At 44.6% G+C, this 13,994-nt stretch overlaps 1 protein-coding gene across 5 annotated transcripts in view; it reads right to left on the reverse strand.

Moving 5' to 3' along the window:
- Nucleotides 1-6,890, reverse strand: part of kbtbd8 (kelch repeat and BTB (POZ) domain containing 8) — a 46,508-nt gene extending 39,618 nt beyond the window's left edge. For 3 of the 5 annotated variants that reach the window (XM_072472301.1, XM_072472307.1, XM_072472308.1), the window contains exon 1: nucleotides 6,803-6,890. In XM_072472301.1, coding sequence (XP_072328402.1) covers nucleotides 6,803-6,818 — 16 coding nt within the window. In that variant the 5' untranslated portion in view covers nucleotides 6,819-6,890. Of the gene's footprint in view, nucleotides 1-6,798 lie in introns of all 5 variants that reach the window. The other 2 variants (XM_072472305.1, XM_072472303.1) reach the window with 2 other exon arrangements.
- Between the last annotated feature and the right edge of the window lie 7,104 nt (nucleotides 6,891-13,994).

The following is a 13,994-nucleotide window of genomic DNA, read 5'->3' on the forward strand; positions in this document are numbered from 1 at the left end:
GGAGACTGACCATAGACCACTGGTCAACATAATTGACAAGAATCTCAATGACATGACACCGCGCCTACAATGCATGATGATGAAGTTGAGGAGGTATGACGTCACACTGGTCTACACTCCTGGGAAGGACCTAATCATAGCTGACACCCTGTCCCGAGCCATTGATGCTGGCAGTTCCCCTCCGGCATCCAGTAACATGTACAGGCTCACGCACAGTTGTGCAGAGACACTCTCCTGGCATCAGACGAGAAGATGCAGCAAATTTGTCTGGCGACACGAGAAGATGTGACCTTGCTCCAGGTCATGCACAACCTTCAGCATGGCTGGCCAAGAGGGCGGTGCCCACAGTTCCAAAACGTTAAAACTGAACTGTCAGTGGTGGATGGCGTAATACTGCGAAATGACAGAATCGTCATTCCACTGGCGCTCCGATCAGACATGCTCCGCAGGACTCATGAGGGACATCTTTGAATCGAGAAGTGCAATCCGTGTATGGCCTGGGATAAATGAGGACATAACAAACATGGTACTCACATATGACGTGTCAAAAACATCAACCGGCACAAGGCAAGGAGCCACTCCAGCAGCATGAGATGGCTACGTCACCGTGGGACAAAGTTGGCATAGACTGGTTTCACTCCAAGGGTCGAAGTTATGTTCTTATCATTGATTATTACTCCAACTTTCCGTAAGTAATGAAACTCACGGATCTCACATCTGCAACAGTTATCAAAGCCTGCAAGGAAACGTTCTCAAGGCATGGCATCCCACAAACAGTCATGTCCAACAATGGTCCTTGCTTTGCAAGCTGGGAGTGGATGGAATTCTCCAAGAAATACAACTTTAAGCGCGTGACATTGAGTCCACTTTCCCCAATCCAATGGCAGGGTAAAGAAAGGTGTACACATTATTAAGCAACTCAAATCAAGGCCACTGACTCGAATTCCGACATACACTTCGCTCTGTTATCATATCGGCCATCACCGTTGAGTTCAGGGCTATCACCGGCTCAAATGCTCTTCAATCGAGATGTGAGGACAACGCTACCGGCGTTACGCTTCAGCAATCCGGATCACTCGCAAGTGCTGGACAAGATGCGCCACCAACGTCACACACAAAAGCAGCACTATGGCCGACATGCCAAATTGCTGCATCCGTTAGCGATCAATGACATGGTTCGCCTGCGACACCCTGGTGGAGGATGGTCCAACATGGCAATGGTGCTATGACGCGTCGCGCCACAATCGTAAAGTCCGACGAGGGTGTGCTGTTCAGACGCAATCGACTAGACCTGTTGAAGGTTCCACCTCATCAACCTGTCTTTCCGACATTAGATCTGCAGGACTCTTATCATGCGACATCCCATGACACCATCAGCCAGTGACCAGATGGACATTAAAACCTCAGGGTCTCCATGCCCACTTAGGAGATCGACCCGATCCAGAAGAGCACCCAACCGTCTGAACTTGTGAACATTGAACTGATGCAAATATTGCTTTCTGTAATGTATTTGTGCATGACACCAACTGTGTTTGCTCCATTTAGTTACAACACTGCAACTATGTAAAACAAACAGAGAAAAAGGGGGATGTAGTGATCTTTACATGGGTATGTACAGAAGGGGTAGATGGGAAATGGAAAGATCACTAGGGGGCAGCACTGGCGGGTATAAAAGGAGAAGCAAGTAGCCCTCGGTCTCTTCGGCTGATTAGACTGTGAGGAGAGCAGAAGCAGAGATTTAGCTCAGGGTTGCTAGTGCGGTCAGGCCTAGTTGTGGCATTTAAAAGTTGTAACCTTTCTACTCGTATAGTTCTTAAAGTAAGAACTCGTGCAGTAGTTAAGTTCTGTTACTCAATAAACCTTACATAAACTTCTGGACGACTTTGATCCTTCTTCCGGAAGCCTCTGCTGTAACTGGATTGAGTAGCACATGTTACCTACCACACAGGTAACAAGACAATTAATATAGCAGTAAAAGCAGTGTTTTTCAAACTTTTTTGCCCAGAACCCATTTTTGCCAACTGGCCATCCTTCAGGACCCACACTGGCAGACCTTGGGGACCCATTCCAGCTGCCATTTGCGACCCACCACTTTCACTGACCTTTAATGTGACAGGCTTGGTGCGACCCACCATTTTCACTGACCTTTAATGTAACAGGCTTGGTGCTCATGATGTCACTTGCTTTGTTATTCAATGTTACATTTCTGATAATGGCTTAGATCATTTTACTTTGGGAAGAATGTGCAAGATTTTTGCTAGGAGACAATGGCAGCAATCTGTGGGTTAAGAGTGGAGACTCAGTCTCCCAAGTCCCAGAAAGGTGCTGAAAGTATTGGATTGAAACCATTTACAAGCTGTCCATTTACTTAAGATGAAAGAGAAATGGGGTCAAGAATAGCTCATCAGCATTTCTACCTGGATGCAAGGCTAAAGAGTTACATGTTGCCATGAGGAAAGATGCAGAGGAAGTCATTTTTGAGATCATGCTAGAGACTTCCCTACAAATCAATGAATGTCACAGACGGACTTCAGTTTTATGTGGTCAGCAGAGAGACGAGGCTGATTGGCTTTGCAAGCTATCACAGCCAGATGGAGAGAGATGGCCTTTACTGAAAGAGACACATTCTGCAGCTATCTAAGGTTACCAGGAAATTCATCCTGACATGGCAAGAGGGAAGAGGGAAGAATCATCGGGACAGACTTTATTGCTGGTAGAAGATTTAGGAAACTCTAGAAACTAAGTGCCTGCAAATGGTCACTTGATGTTACTACTTGGCAAAATGTGGAAAGATGAACCCATTGGAAGAGATCGGCTGCGGATTGCTTGCAAGAAGGACAGTAATTCTGTAAAAAAGTGCAATAAGCAAAAAAGGGGAACATTTCTTCCTGCGGATTAAAGTACAAGCGGTCTACAAAAAATAGTCGTCAACAGTATTTGTCATTGTGACAGCAAATGTTTTAAAACATGAAATCTTGCCATATTATCCTTTGCAGCTATTGACTGGAAGCTCAAATCTCCCCCTCCATCCCCCCCACCCCCTCCCCCCGTCCCACCCCAAGTTACGGGTTTCTAAAGAGATCGTAACAGCAGTTGTATGTGTCGATCAGCAACTCTGTGAAACTTAATAAAGATAGGCACTGAATGTAATGGAGGTGGGCAGTCATTTGACCTTATAGGCATCATGTTGTGGGGGTGGGGGAGGGAAACAGAGTCCATAAACAGGGGTCACAGTCTGAGGATGCAGGGTAGACCATTTAGGACTGAGATGTCAAGAATCTTTTTCACCCCGAGTGGTGAGCCTATGGAATTTGCTACCATGTTGAGACCAAAACATTATGTTTTCAAGGAAAATTTAGATATAGTTCTTGGGGCAAAAGGGATCAACGGATATGGGGTGGGAAGGCAGGAACAGATTATGGAGTTGGATGATCAGCCATTATCATAATGAATGGCAAAGCAGGCTTGAAGGGCCAAATGGCCTACTCCTGCTCTTATTTTCCTTGTTTCTGTGAATGTCAAAGGGAAGTGGTTAAGTCTCTCTTGTTGGAAATGGTCTGGCAGTGTGACACAAATGTTACTTGCCATTTATTACATTCATCTGTCCAAACCTACTGCTTCATTCTTTGTAAATTGCAAATGGAACTGAATAGTGTAATCATCAGCAAATATCCCCACTTAGGATAGGGGGAAGGTCATTGATGAAGCAGTTACAATTACTGGACCCAAGCCATTACACCTGGAAGATCTCCTGCAGTTATGTCCCAGGACTAGGATGGTTGGTATCCAAATTCCTTTAGCCAAGATATTACTCTAGCCAATGTAGTTTTCCCAAGGTTTCCACTGACTGAAATTTTACTTGGGCTTCTTGAAACCACCTACAGTCAAATGCTACCTTGATGTCAAGGGCAGTCTCACTTGATGTTAGCTTATTTGACCATGTTTGGACCAAGGCTGTAATGAGGTCTGAAGAAGGGTGATCACGACAGAATGCAAACTGAACATTGGTGAGCAAAGTGCCATATGCAGCTCTGCCAATGACAAATTTCTATTACTTTGTTGCTGATGGTGTGGTAAAAGACTGGATTGGATTTGTCCTGCTTTTCGTGGACAGAATACAACCGACACAATTTTCCTCTTTTGTTTGGCAGATGCCAGGTAGTCTACTCAGTTTTATTTTTATTATAGGCCATTTCAGATTGCAGCTAAGAGTTAATCACATTACTGTAGATCTGGAATTACAGATCAGACAAACTAAGTAAGTCCGACAAGGATATTAGTGAACCAGGTGAGTTTTTGTTTTAATGGTAATCCAATTGTTTCAAGGCCATTATTAGTGATACTAACTTTGTGTTCTAGATTTATCTATTATCAATTTAAATTCCCGAGCTGCAAGGTGGGATTTAAATACATGTCTCCACATCAAAAGATCAGACCTCTGGATTACTAGCCCAGTAGCATAGGCATTTGAGAATAGTTTAGAGAATTGATTAGATAGGTGAATACAGGCCGAAGAGATAAAAAGCAACAAAGACTGGTTGTGTCAGCCTATTTCAGTGTTGCAATTCCCAATAGATTGCCAATCAGTCATGACAGCAAATAGAAGGCATTAAAGCAGCAGACATATTCTCTAGCGTTACAAAAAAATCCAATTCTTTCCAAAATGCCTGAAACAGCAATCAAGATCACCCATTCCAATGAAAAATAGGAAAATGTAATTATTAAAGGAGGCAGTATCAAAGACATTTCAATAAATAAGGATAAAATGATGCAGAGTCAACATGTATTTGTGAATGAGAAATTGCATTTGACAAATTTATTGGGAGTACTTGAGGATGGAACAACCATGGGTGATAACCAGTAGCTGTAGTGCATTTAGATTTCAAACGGTATTGGAAAAGGTGCCACATGAATAGTAACTGCAGAAGAGCTCATGGTGTGCGAGTGTATTTTACCACAGGTAAGAGGATTGTCCAACCAGCAGGAAACAGAGGCTGGATAAATGGATAATTTTGACATTGGCAAACTGGAACTAGTGGAGTGCCACAGGATCTCAACCATTTATGATGTATATTAATGGTTTGGTGAAAGGATTGAGCATAGTCACCAAATCTGCAGATATGAAGGTGGGTAGGAAAGCAAATTATGAGGAGGATACATTCTGTCAAGGGATATTGATAAGTTAACTGACTAGGTAAAAATTTGTCAGTTGGAGTATAATGTGGAAAAATATGATGTTATCCATTTTGCAGTAAGAAAAGCAGAGTATAATTTAAATAGAGTGAGACAGAACGCAACAGTACAGAGGGGTCTCAATACCCTATCAGAAAAGGTTAACATGCCGGCACAGCTAATTAGGTTTGCATTTATTACAGTAGGATGTCTTGCTGCAACCGTAGAGGACTTTGAGACCACACTGGAGTACTGTGTAGCTTTGGTCTCCTTCATATTTGCATTGGGAAGCAATTCTTCACTAGGGTGGATGTTGGGATGAAAGGGTTTTCTTACAAGGATAGTTTGAGCAGGTTGGGCATATACTCATTTGAGTTTCAAATGAGAAATCTTGTTGGAATATACAAGATTCTGTGTGGGTTGAATAGGTTAGATACTGAGATGTTTTCTCTCATAGGAGAAGATCTAGAATTTGGTGCTACCCTTTAAAAATAAGCAGCCCTCCAAAGATATACGAGGAGAAAATCTTCTCAGGGTCAGTACTCTTTGGAATTCTGTAGAGCAGTAAGATTGGTTTGCTGAATATATTCAAGTTGGACAGAGTTTTGGTTGACAAGTCAGTGAAGGGTTAGGCTACAATCAGATCAGCCATGATCTTATTGAATGGGGCAACAGGTTCATTGGGCTGAATGGCCTATGGCAAATAAGATGCATAAACACCAGACAAAAGTTTGCTCGGTTAGTCTCACAACTGGCCAAACTTGTCACTGATTTTAGAGCTTCAGTACACATCTTGAATTCAACTAGGTCACCATTAATCAATTAAAGTGGATGTCCTTTAAGCTGATGATCCAGACAACTTGCTTCAAGTGAAAATATCAACCTGATCCTTTAAAACTCCTCCATCGTCTGCCCAACTGTACAGTATGCATGAAATGACATTGCATTAACGTAGTCCCCACCCACCCCCCAAAAAAACCGCTCACCAAAAACGCTGAGAAATAGAGTGTAACGAAGAAACACATCAGGTGGGAAAGGGGTACTGTTCCATTTAAAATACCCAATCTACTCTTAGGGGAGTAAAGCATATCTTAACCACAAATATTCATGTCAAAGCCTTTGTTCGCTTCCATACAGGCACCTAATCAAATCCATTAACACGTATTCCTCTCCATTTCAGAAGGCATAATTAAACCACTATTGCGGATCACTTAAATCATTTCGCTTTAGGAATTTTAAATTCCAGCAACCACAGCTGTTTAGACCGCGACAAAACACTCCCTTCACCTGGGAGGGGAATCAAACAAAGCAGCAACAACAGAAACTTCCCTCGGAAGGGACAGAGAACACGAAAGGCAGAAGTTGTCGGGACGGAGCAACAGCTGAGGCCGGCTCCCCAGGCACGGGGCCTACCCAGCTTTCCGCTCCCCTCCCCCTGAACAACCCTCTCCCTAACCGGCGGCCCATTGTTTCCACGGCCGCTCCTGTCTCTCGGGCTGCCCTTCGGCACCCAGCCGCTCACAGCGGCCTGGCCTGTCTCGCCCGGTGCGGGATTTCCGGCCGCATCGTCGCCGCCACACCCTTCCCCGCGCCTCCCAAACAATCAACGGCGAGAGACCAACTTACTGACCCGCTGCTGCAGCCATTCTAACCGCCTGGAGTGACGGCAACGCGGCCTCCTCTTCACCCCACGCCGCCGCCGGCGAGGCAACAGCCAATCAGCAAAGCGGCCCGTGCGCGTGCCCCCGAGGCGGCTCGGCTCCCTGTGTGCGCGCGCGCATGACCCGGCGCGCTCCCGCTGCCGGGTGCGATGAGGCGGCTGTGGTTCGGCTCCCTCTCTGTGCACGCGCGCGCCTGCGGGGACTCGGCGCCACTTGCTCCCGGCTAACTTTAGGGCAAATTCACAACCCGACAACTCGTCCCCACAGCTCCCTTATCCTGCTGAAAATGGGAGGAGCGAAATTGTCGTTAGACCGCTGAAACCAGCGCCCTCAACAAGTTGGACTCAAATGGTTCCAAACACAGGAGGCCTTTCGGTCAGTCATTTGTTTTTGCAGCACAGAAAGAGGCCCTTGGGTGCATCCTGTCTGTGCCACCAAGCACGTATCCTAAAACATTTTCCAGCACTTGGGCCTGTTGCCTTGTATGCTATGGTATTTCAAGTGTTCATCCAAATGCTTCCTAAATGTTGTGAGCTCACTAGCGGGGGCAAGTTGCGCCAAGTGCCCGCAGGCACGCGCGTGCACAGAGTGGCAACCAGAACTGTACACCGTAATCTAGCTGTAGCCTAACCAGCGTTTTATACAGTACCATGATAACCTCCCTGCTCTTATATGCTATGTCTTGGCTAATAAAAGCAGGCGTCCCATATGCCTTCTTAACCACCTTATCTACCTGCCTACTGCCTTCAGTTACCTATAGACCCCAAGCGTCTTCAGGTCCTGTGTACTTCATAGTGTTCTGCCATTCATTGTGTATTCTTGTTAGTCCTCCCAAAATGCATCACTTCATACTTTTCAGGATTAAATTCCATTTGCCACTGTTTTGCCCAGCTGCCCAGCCCGTTCATCACCATTTAATCTAAGGCTTTTTTTTACCAACACCACCAGTTTTTGTGTCCTCTGCAAGCTTATTGATCATGCCACCGACGTTCCCATCTAGATCATTGATGTACGCTACGATCAGTAAGGGACCCAGCACTGGTCCTGTTGTGTCAGTGCTAGCTCTCCACAAAAGCAGCTCAGATAGCCCTTTTTCTCTTCAGATGATTATCCAATTCTCTTTACCTAGATTCAATTTTCCCCAACCCACACTCATTCCAGATCCTAACCACTGGCTATGTAAGGATTGTCCTCATGTCTTCATTTCTTCTTTTGCCAAATATTCTTAATTCAGTGTCCTTTGGTTCTTAATCTAAGAGGTCTAAAAATTGATAAATCCCTGGGCCCAGATGGGCTACATCCTAGAGTTCTAAAGGAGATAGCTGAAGAAATAGTGGAGGTGTTAGTTATGATCTTTCAAAAGTCACTGGAGTCGGGGAAAGTCCCAGAGGATTGGAAAATCACTGTTGTAACCCCCCTGTTCAAGAAGGGAACAAGGAAAAAGATGGAAAATTATAGGCCAATTAGCCTAACCTCGGTTGTTGGTAAGATTCTAGAATCCATTGTTAAGGATGAGTTTCTAAAATCTTGGAAGTGCAGGGTCGGATTAGGACAAGTCAGCATGGATTTAGTAAGGGGAGGTCGTGCCTGACAAACCTGTTAGAGTTCTTTGAAGAGATAACAAATAGGTTAGACCAAGGAGAGCCAATGGATGTTATCTATCTTGACTTCCAAAAGGCCTTTGATAAGGTGCCTCACGGGAGACTGCTGAGTAAAATAAGAGCCCATGGTATTCGAGGCAAGGTACTAACATGGATTGACGATTGGCTGTCAGGCAGAAGGCAGAGAGTTGGGATAAAAGGTTCTTTTTCGGAATGGCAACCGGTGACGAGTGGTGTCCCGCAGGGTTCAGTGTTGGGGCCACAGCTGTTCTCTTTATATATTAACGATCTAGATGGCGGGACTGGGCGCATTCTGGCTAAGTTTGCCGATGATACAAAGATAGGTGGAGGGGCAGGTAGTATGGAGGAGGTGGGGAGGCTGCAGAAAGATTTAGACAGTTTAGGAGAGTGGTCCAAGAAATGGCTGATGAAATTCAACGTGGGCAAGTGCGAGGTCTTGCACTTTGGAAAAAAGAATAGAGGCATGGACTATTTTCTAAACAGTGACAAAATTCATAATGCTGAAGTGCAAAGGGACTTGGGAGTCCTAGTCCAGGATTCTCTAAAGGTAAACTTGCAGGTTGAGTCCGTAATTAAGAAAGCAAATGCAATGTTGTCATTCATCTCAAGAGGCTTGGAATATAAAAGCAGGGATGTACTTCTGAAGCTTTATAAAGCATTAGTTAGGCCCCATTTAGAATACTGTGAACAATTTTGGGCCCCACACCTCAGGAAGGACATACTGGCACTGGAGCGGGTCCAGCGGAGGTTCACACGGATGATCCCAGGAATGGTAGGCCTAACATACGATGAACGTCTGAGGATCCTGGGATTATATTCATTGGAGTTTAGGAGGTTGAGGGGAGATCTAATAGAAACTTACAAGATAATGAATGGCTTAGATAGGGTGGATGTAGGGAAGTTGTTTCCATTAGCAGGGGAGACTAGGACCCGGGGGCACAGCCTTAGAATAAAAGGGAGTCACTTTAGAACAGAGATGAGGAGAAATGTCTTCAGCCAGAGAGTGGTGGGTCTGTGGAATTCATTGCCACAGAGGGCGGTGGAGGCCGGGACGTTGAGTGTCTTTAAGACAGAAGTTGATAAATTCTTGATTTCTCAAGGAATTAAGGGCTATGGAGAGAGAGCGGGTAAATGGAGTTGAAATCAGCCATGATTGAATGGTGGACTGGACTCGATGGGCCGAATGGCCTTACTTCCACTCCTATGTCTTATGGTCTTAATCCTTATGTCAATGGGAACAGTTTCTCCTCTATTCTGCCCAGACCCTTCATGATTTTGAGCACCTTTATCCAATCTCCTCCTAATCTTTTCTTCACAAGGAGAACAGCCCCGAGTTCTCAAATCTATCTATTTAACTAAAGTTCCTCATCCTTGGAATCATTCTTATAGATATTTCCTGTACCCTCTCTAATGCCTTCATATTTTCAAGTAACATTGTGCAAGAGAGTCAAGACGAAGTAGATGCTTTAGATGAAGTGGAGGTTTGAGAATGCAGGACAATTTGACATTAACCCTTTCTATGCCAGATCCTTATACTACAATACCTAAAAGGTTGGCAGCACTCACACTAGAGAAGCCAAGCAACATGACTGAGTTCTTTGCTAAAGCTATTGAGAGGGTTGATGAGGGTGCTGCAGCTAATGTGTATATTAACTTTCGAAAGGCATTTGACAGAGTACCGCATAAACATTTTAGCAAAATTAGTGGAACAGTGGCTGCAGTGACTGATGGTAGAAAGCATAGAGAAGTGTTAAACGGTTGTTTTGCAGACTGAGAGAAGTATATAATGAAGTCCCCAGTGTCAAGACCACAAGTCTCCTCATATATTAATGGCCTGGACCTGAGTACAAAGGGCATAATTTCAAAGGTTGAAGATGACAAAAAATGTGGACATTTAATAAACAGTGAAGAAGATTTTAACAAACTTTAGGAAGCCATAGAGAGACTGGTGAAATGGACAGACACACAGCAGATGAAGTGTAACAGAAATGTGAAGTGATTAATTTTGGTAGGAAGAATGAGGAGCAGTGATATGTACTAAATTATACAATTTTGAGGAGATGTAGTAACTGAGCAACTTGGGAGTGAATGTGCATGCACAAGACTTTGGCAGGACAAGCTGGGAAGGCAGTTAAAAAGACAAAAGGGATCTTTGCCTTGAAAAACAATGGCCTGGAGTACAAAAACAAGGAAGTTATGCTAACCATTATAAGCACAGGATAAGCTCCTGCTATAGTGTGCCCAAATTCTGGGCTCACGCTTTAGAAAGAACGTCAAAGTTTTGGAGAGGGTGAATAGGAGAATTAGTATCAGGAATACAGATAGTATCAGGAATACAGATACCCAGTTATGTAGAGAAGCTGGAGTTGTTTTTCTTAGAATAGGGAATGTTAAGGGACAAAATTATGGAGTTGTTCAAAATAATGAATAGTTTGGTAGAGTAAATAAGGAGAAACTGTTTCTAGTGGTAGAAGGGTTGGTCGCCAGAGGACACAGATTTCAGATAATTACTAAAAACTAGAGGCAAGATGAAGATATTCTTTTCAAGCAGCCAGTTATAGTATGTAATGAACTGCCTATAAGCAGGGACCAAGCTGATTCAATAATAACTTTCAAAATGAATTTGGAAAACACTTGAAGAGAAGAAAATTGCAGGGAGTGGGACTATTTAGATAGCTCATTTAAAACGTTGGCACAGGCAAGCTGGGCCAAACTCTGATTCTATGACTTTTAATTTATGGTCTATCTCTGTGGCATTGAACAAGGGAAGTCAAAGTAATGATGAAGGAAATTAGAGGGTTGACTGTAGGAAGGGAAGGAGGAGCTTTCTGGACAATGATATATATACTGTGACTACATGGATAGAGCAGAAGCTTGGATAATCTGTGGAGTAGCTTGTCTCTGAGCTCAAAACCACTTCACCATAGAACATAGAACATTACAGCACAGAACAGGCCCTTCGGCCCTCGATGTTGTGCCAAGCATGGTCCGAAACCAAGATCAAGCTATCCCACTCCCTGTCGTTCTGGTGTGCTCCATGTGCCTATCCAATAACCACTTGAAAGTTCCTAATGTGTCCAACTCCACTATCACAGCAGGCAGTCCATTCCACACCCGAACCACTCTCTGAGTAAAGAACCTACCTCGGACATCCCTCCGATATCTCCCACCCTGAATCTTATAGTTATGCCCCCCTTGTAACAGCTACATCCACCCGAGGAAATAGTCTCTGAACGTCCACTCTATCTGTCCCCCTCATTATCTTATAAATCTCTATTAAGTCGCCTCTCATCCTCCTCCGCTCCAAAGAGAAAAGCCCTAGCTCCCTCAACCTTTCCTCATAAGTCCTATCCGGTAAATCTCCTTTGCACCCTTTCCAATGCTTCCACATCCTTCCTATAATGAGTTGACCAGAACTGCACACAATACTCCAAATGTGGTCTCACCAGGGTCATGTATAGTTGCAGCATAACCCCGCGGCTCTTAAACTCAAGCCCCCTGTTAATAAACGCTAACACACTATAAACCTTCTTCACGGCTCTATCCACTTGAGTGGCAATCTTCAAAGATCTGTGGACATGAACCCCAAGATCTCTCTGTTCCTCCACATTCCTCAGAACCCTGCCGTTGATCCTGTAATCCGCATTCAAATTTATTCTACCAAAATGAATCACCTCACACTTATCAGAGTTAAACTCCATCTGCCATTTTTCGGCCCAGCTCTGCATCCTATCAATGTCTCTTTGCAGCCTACAACAGCCCTCCACCTCATCCACTACTCCACCAATCTTGGTGTCATCAGCAAATTTACTGACCCACCCTTCAGCCCCCTCCTCCAAGTCATTGATAAAAATCACAAATAGCAGAGGACCCAGCACTGATCCCTGTGGTACACCGCTGGTAACTGGTCTCCAGTCTGAAAATTTTCCATCCACCACCACCCTCTGTCTTCTATGTGATAGCCAGTTACTTATCCAATTGGCCAAATTTTACTCTATCCCACACCTCCTTACTTTCTTCATGAGCCGACCATGGGGAACCTTATCAAACACCTTACTAAAATCCACGTATACTACATCAACTGCTCTACCTTCATCTACACACTTAGTTACCTCCTCAAAGAATTCAATCAAATTAGTGAGGCAAGACCTACCCTTCACGAATCCGTGTTGACTATCCCGGATTAAGCTGCATCTTTCCAAATGGTCATAAATCCTATCTTTCAGGACCTTCTCCATTATCTTCCCGACCACCGAAGTAAGACTAACTGTAATTACCAGGGTCATTCCTATTCCCTTTCTTGAACAGAGGAACAACATTCGCCACTCTCCAGTCCTCTGGCACTATCCCCGTGGACAGCGAGGACCCAAAGATCAAAGCCAAAAGCTCTGCAATCTCATCCCTTGCCTCCCAAAGAATCCTTGAGTATATCCCATCAGGCCCAGGGGACTTGTCGACCCTCAGGTTTTTCAAAATTGCTAATACATCTTCAAGTTCTGATGAAAGATTACAGATCTGAAATGTTTACTCTGTTTCTCTTTCCATACATGCCTGATCGGCTGAGTATTTATGTTTTTTATTCAGATTTACAGTATCCACAGTATTTTGCTTTTTGTGTCATCATCTTCACAACTCATCAAGAGTGTGATGGATTAATTGTTATTTTCTATGAAAATGATCAAAAGGCTTAACACCACCTTGGACAAATTGATTTCTTGATCACTATACTGGACTCAATTCTCGCCATCATCAATGTACTGTGGCTGCAGTATTTCTGATCTACAAAACAAGATGCAACAACTCACCAAAATTACTTCAACAGTGGGCTGGATTCTTCATTTGGGAGATCAAGTGTTCTTGCCGGAACTAAATCGCGTTCCTGTTGGAGGGCTGTTTGTTCCGAGATTCAGGACATGCAAACGGGCCAGCTCTCTGTCGACCAGAATTATAATAATAATCGCTTATTGTCACAAGTAGGTTTCAATGAAGTTACTGTGAAAAGCCCCTAGTCGCCACATTCCGGTGCCTGTTAGGGGCGGCCGGTAAGGGAACTGAACCGTGCTGCTGGCCTTGTTCTGCATTACAAGCCAGCTGTTTAGCCCACTGTGCTGAATTGGAAGCAATTTTCATCCCCACTGGCGGCAGATTCGCTAGGGCTGGAATTCGCATTCAAAAACCTGACAAGCTGCAGCTGCTTATAAGGGCTCCATTCACCAGACATTTTAATTCCAGTCATGAAGATGGCTCAGAATAGACCTGCCTCCTATTTTAGGGAGTCTGAAGTGGATGCACTGCTCATGCCATTGAGGAGAGGAGGGACACCTTCTACCCCAGTGTGGGCTGCAAACTCAAGCCTGCCTTCCTGAACAGTGCCTGGGAGGAGGTGGCAAATGCAGTCAGTGCTGCCAGCGTCACCCAGAGGAGACAGCTTGTGATCATGTGGGATGGGTGTCACTGGTGAGTACTCTACTCTGCGAGCGTCAGTGTGCAAGGGTGGGTTCCAAAGGCCACGCACAGGTGTCCTTTGGTTGGGGTGAGC

This window comes from Scyliorhinus torazame, chromosome 13 (assembly GCF_047496885.1).
Source record: "Scyliorhinus torazame isolate Kashiwa2021f chromosome 13, sScyTor2.1, whole genome shotgun sequence".
Classification (NCBI taxonomy): domain Eukaryota; kingdom Metazoa; phylum Chordata; class Chondrichthyes; order Carcharhiniformes; family Scyliorhinidae; genus Scyliorhinus; species Scyliorhinus torazame.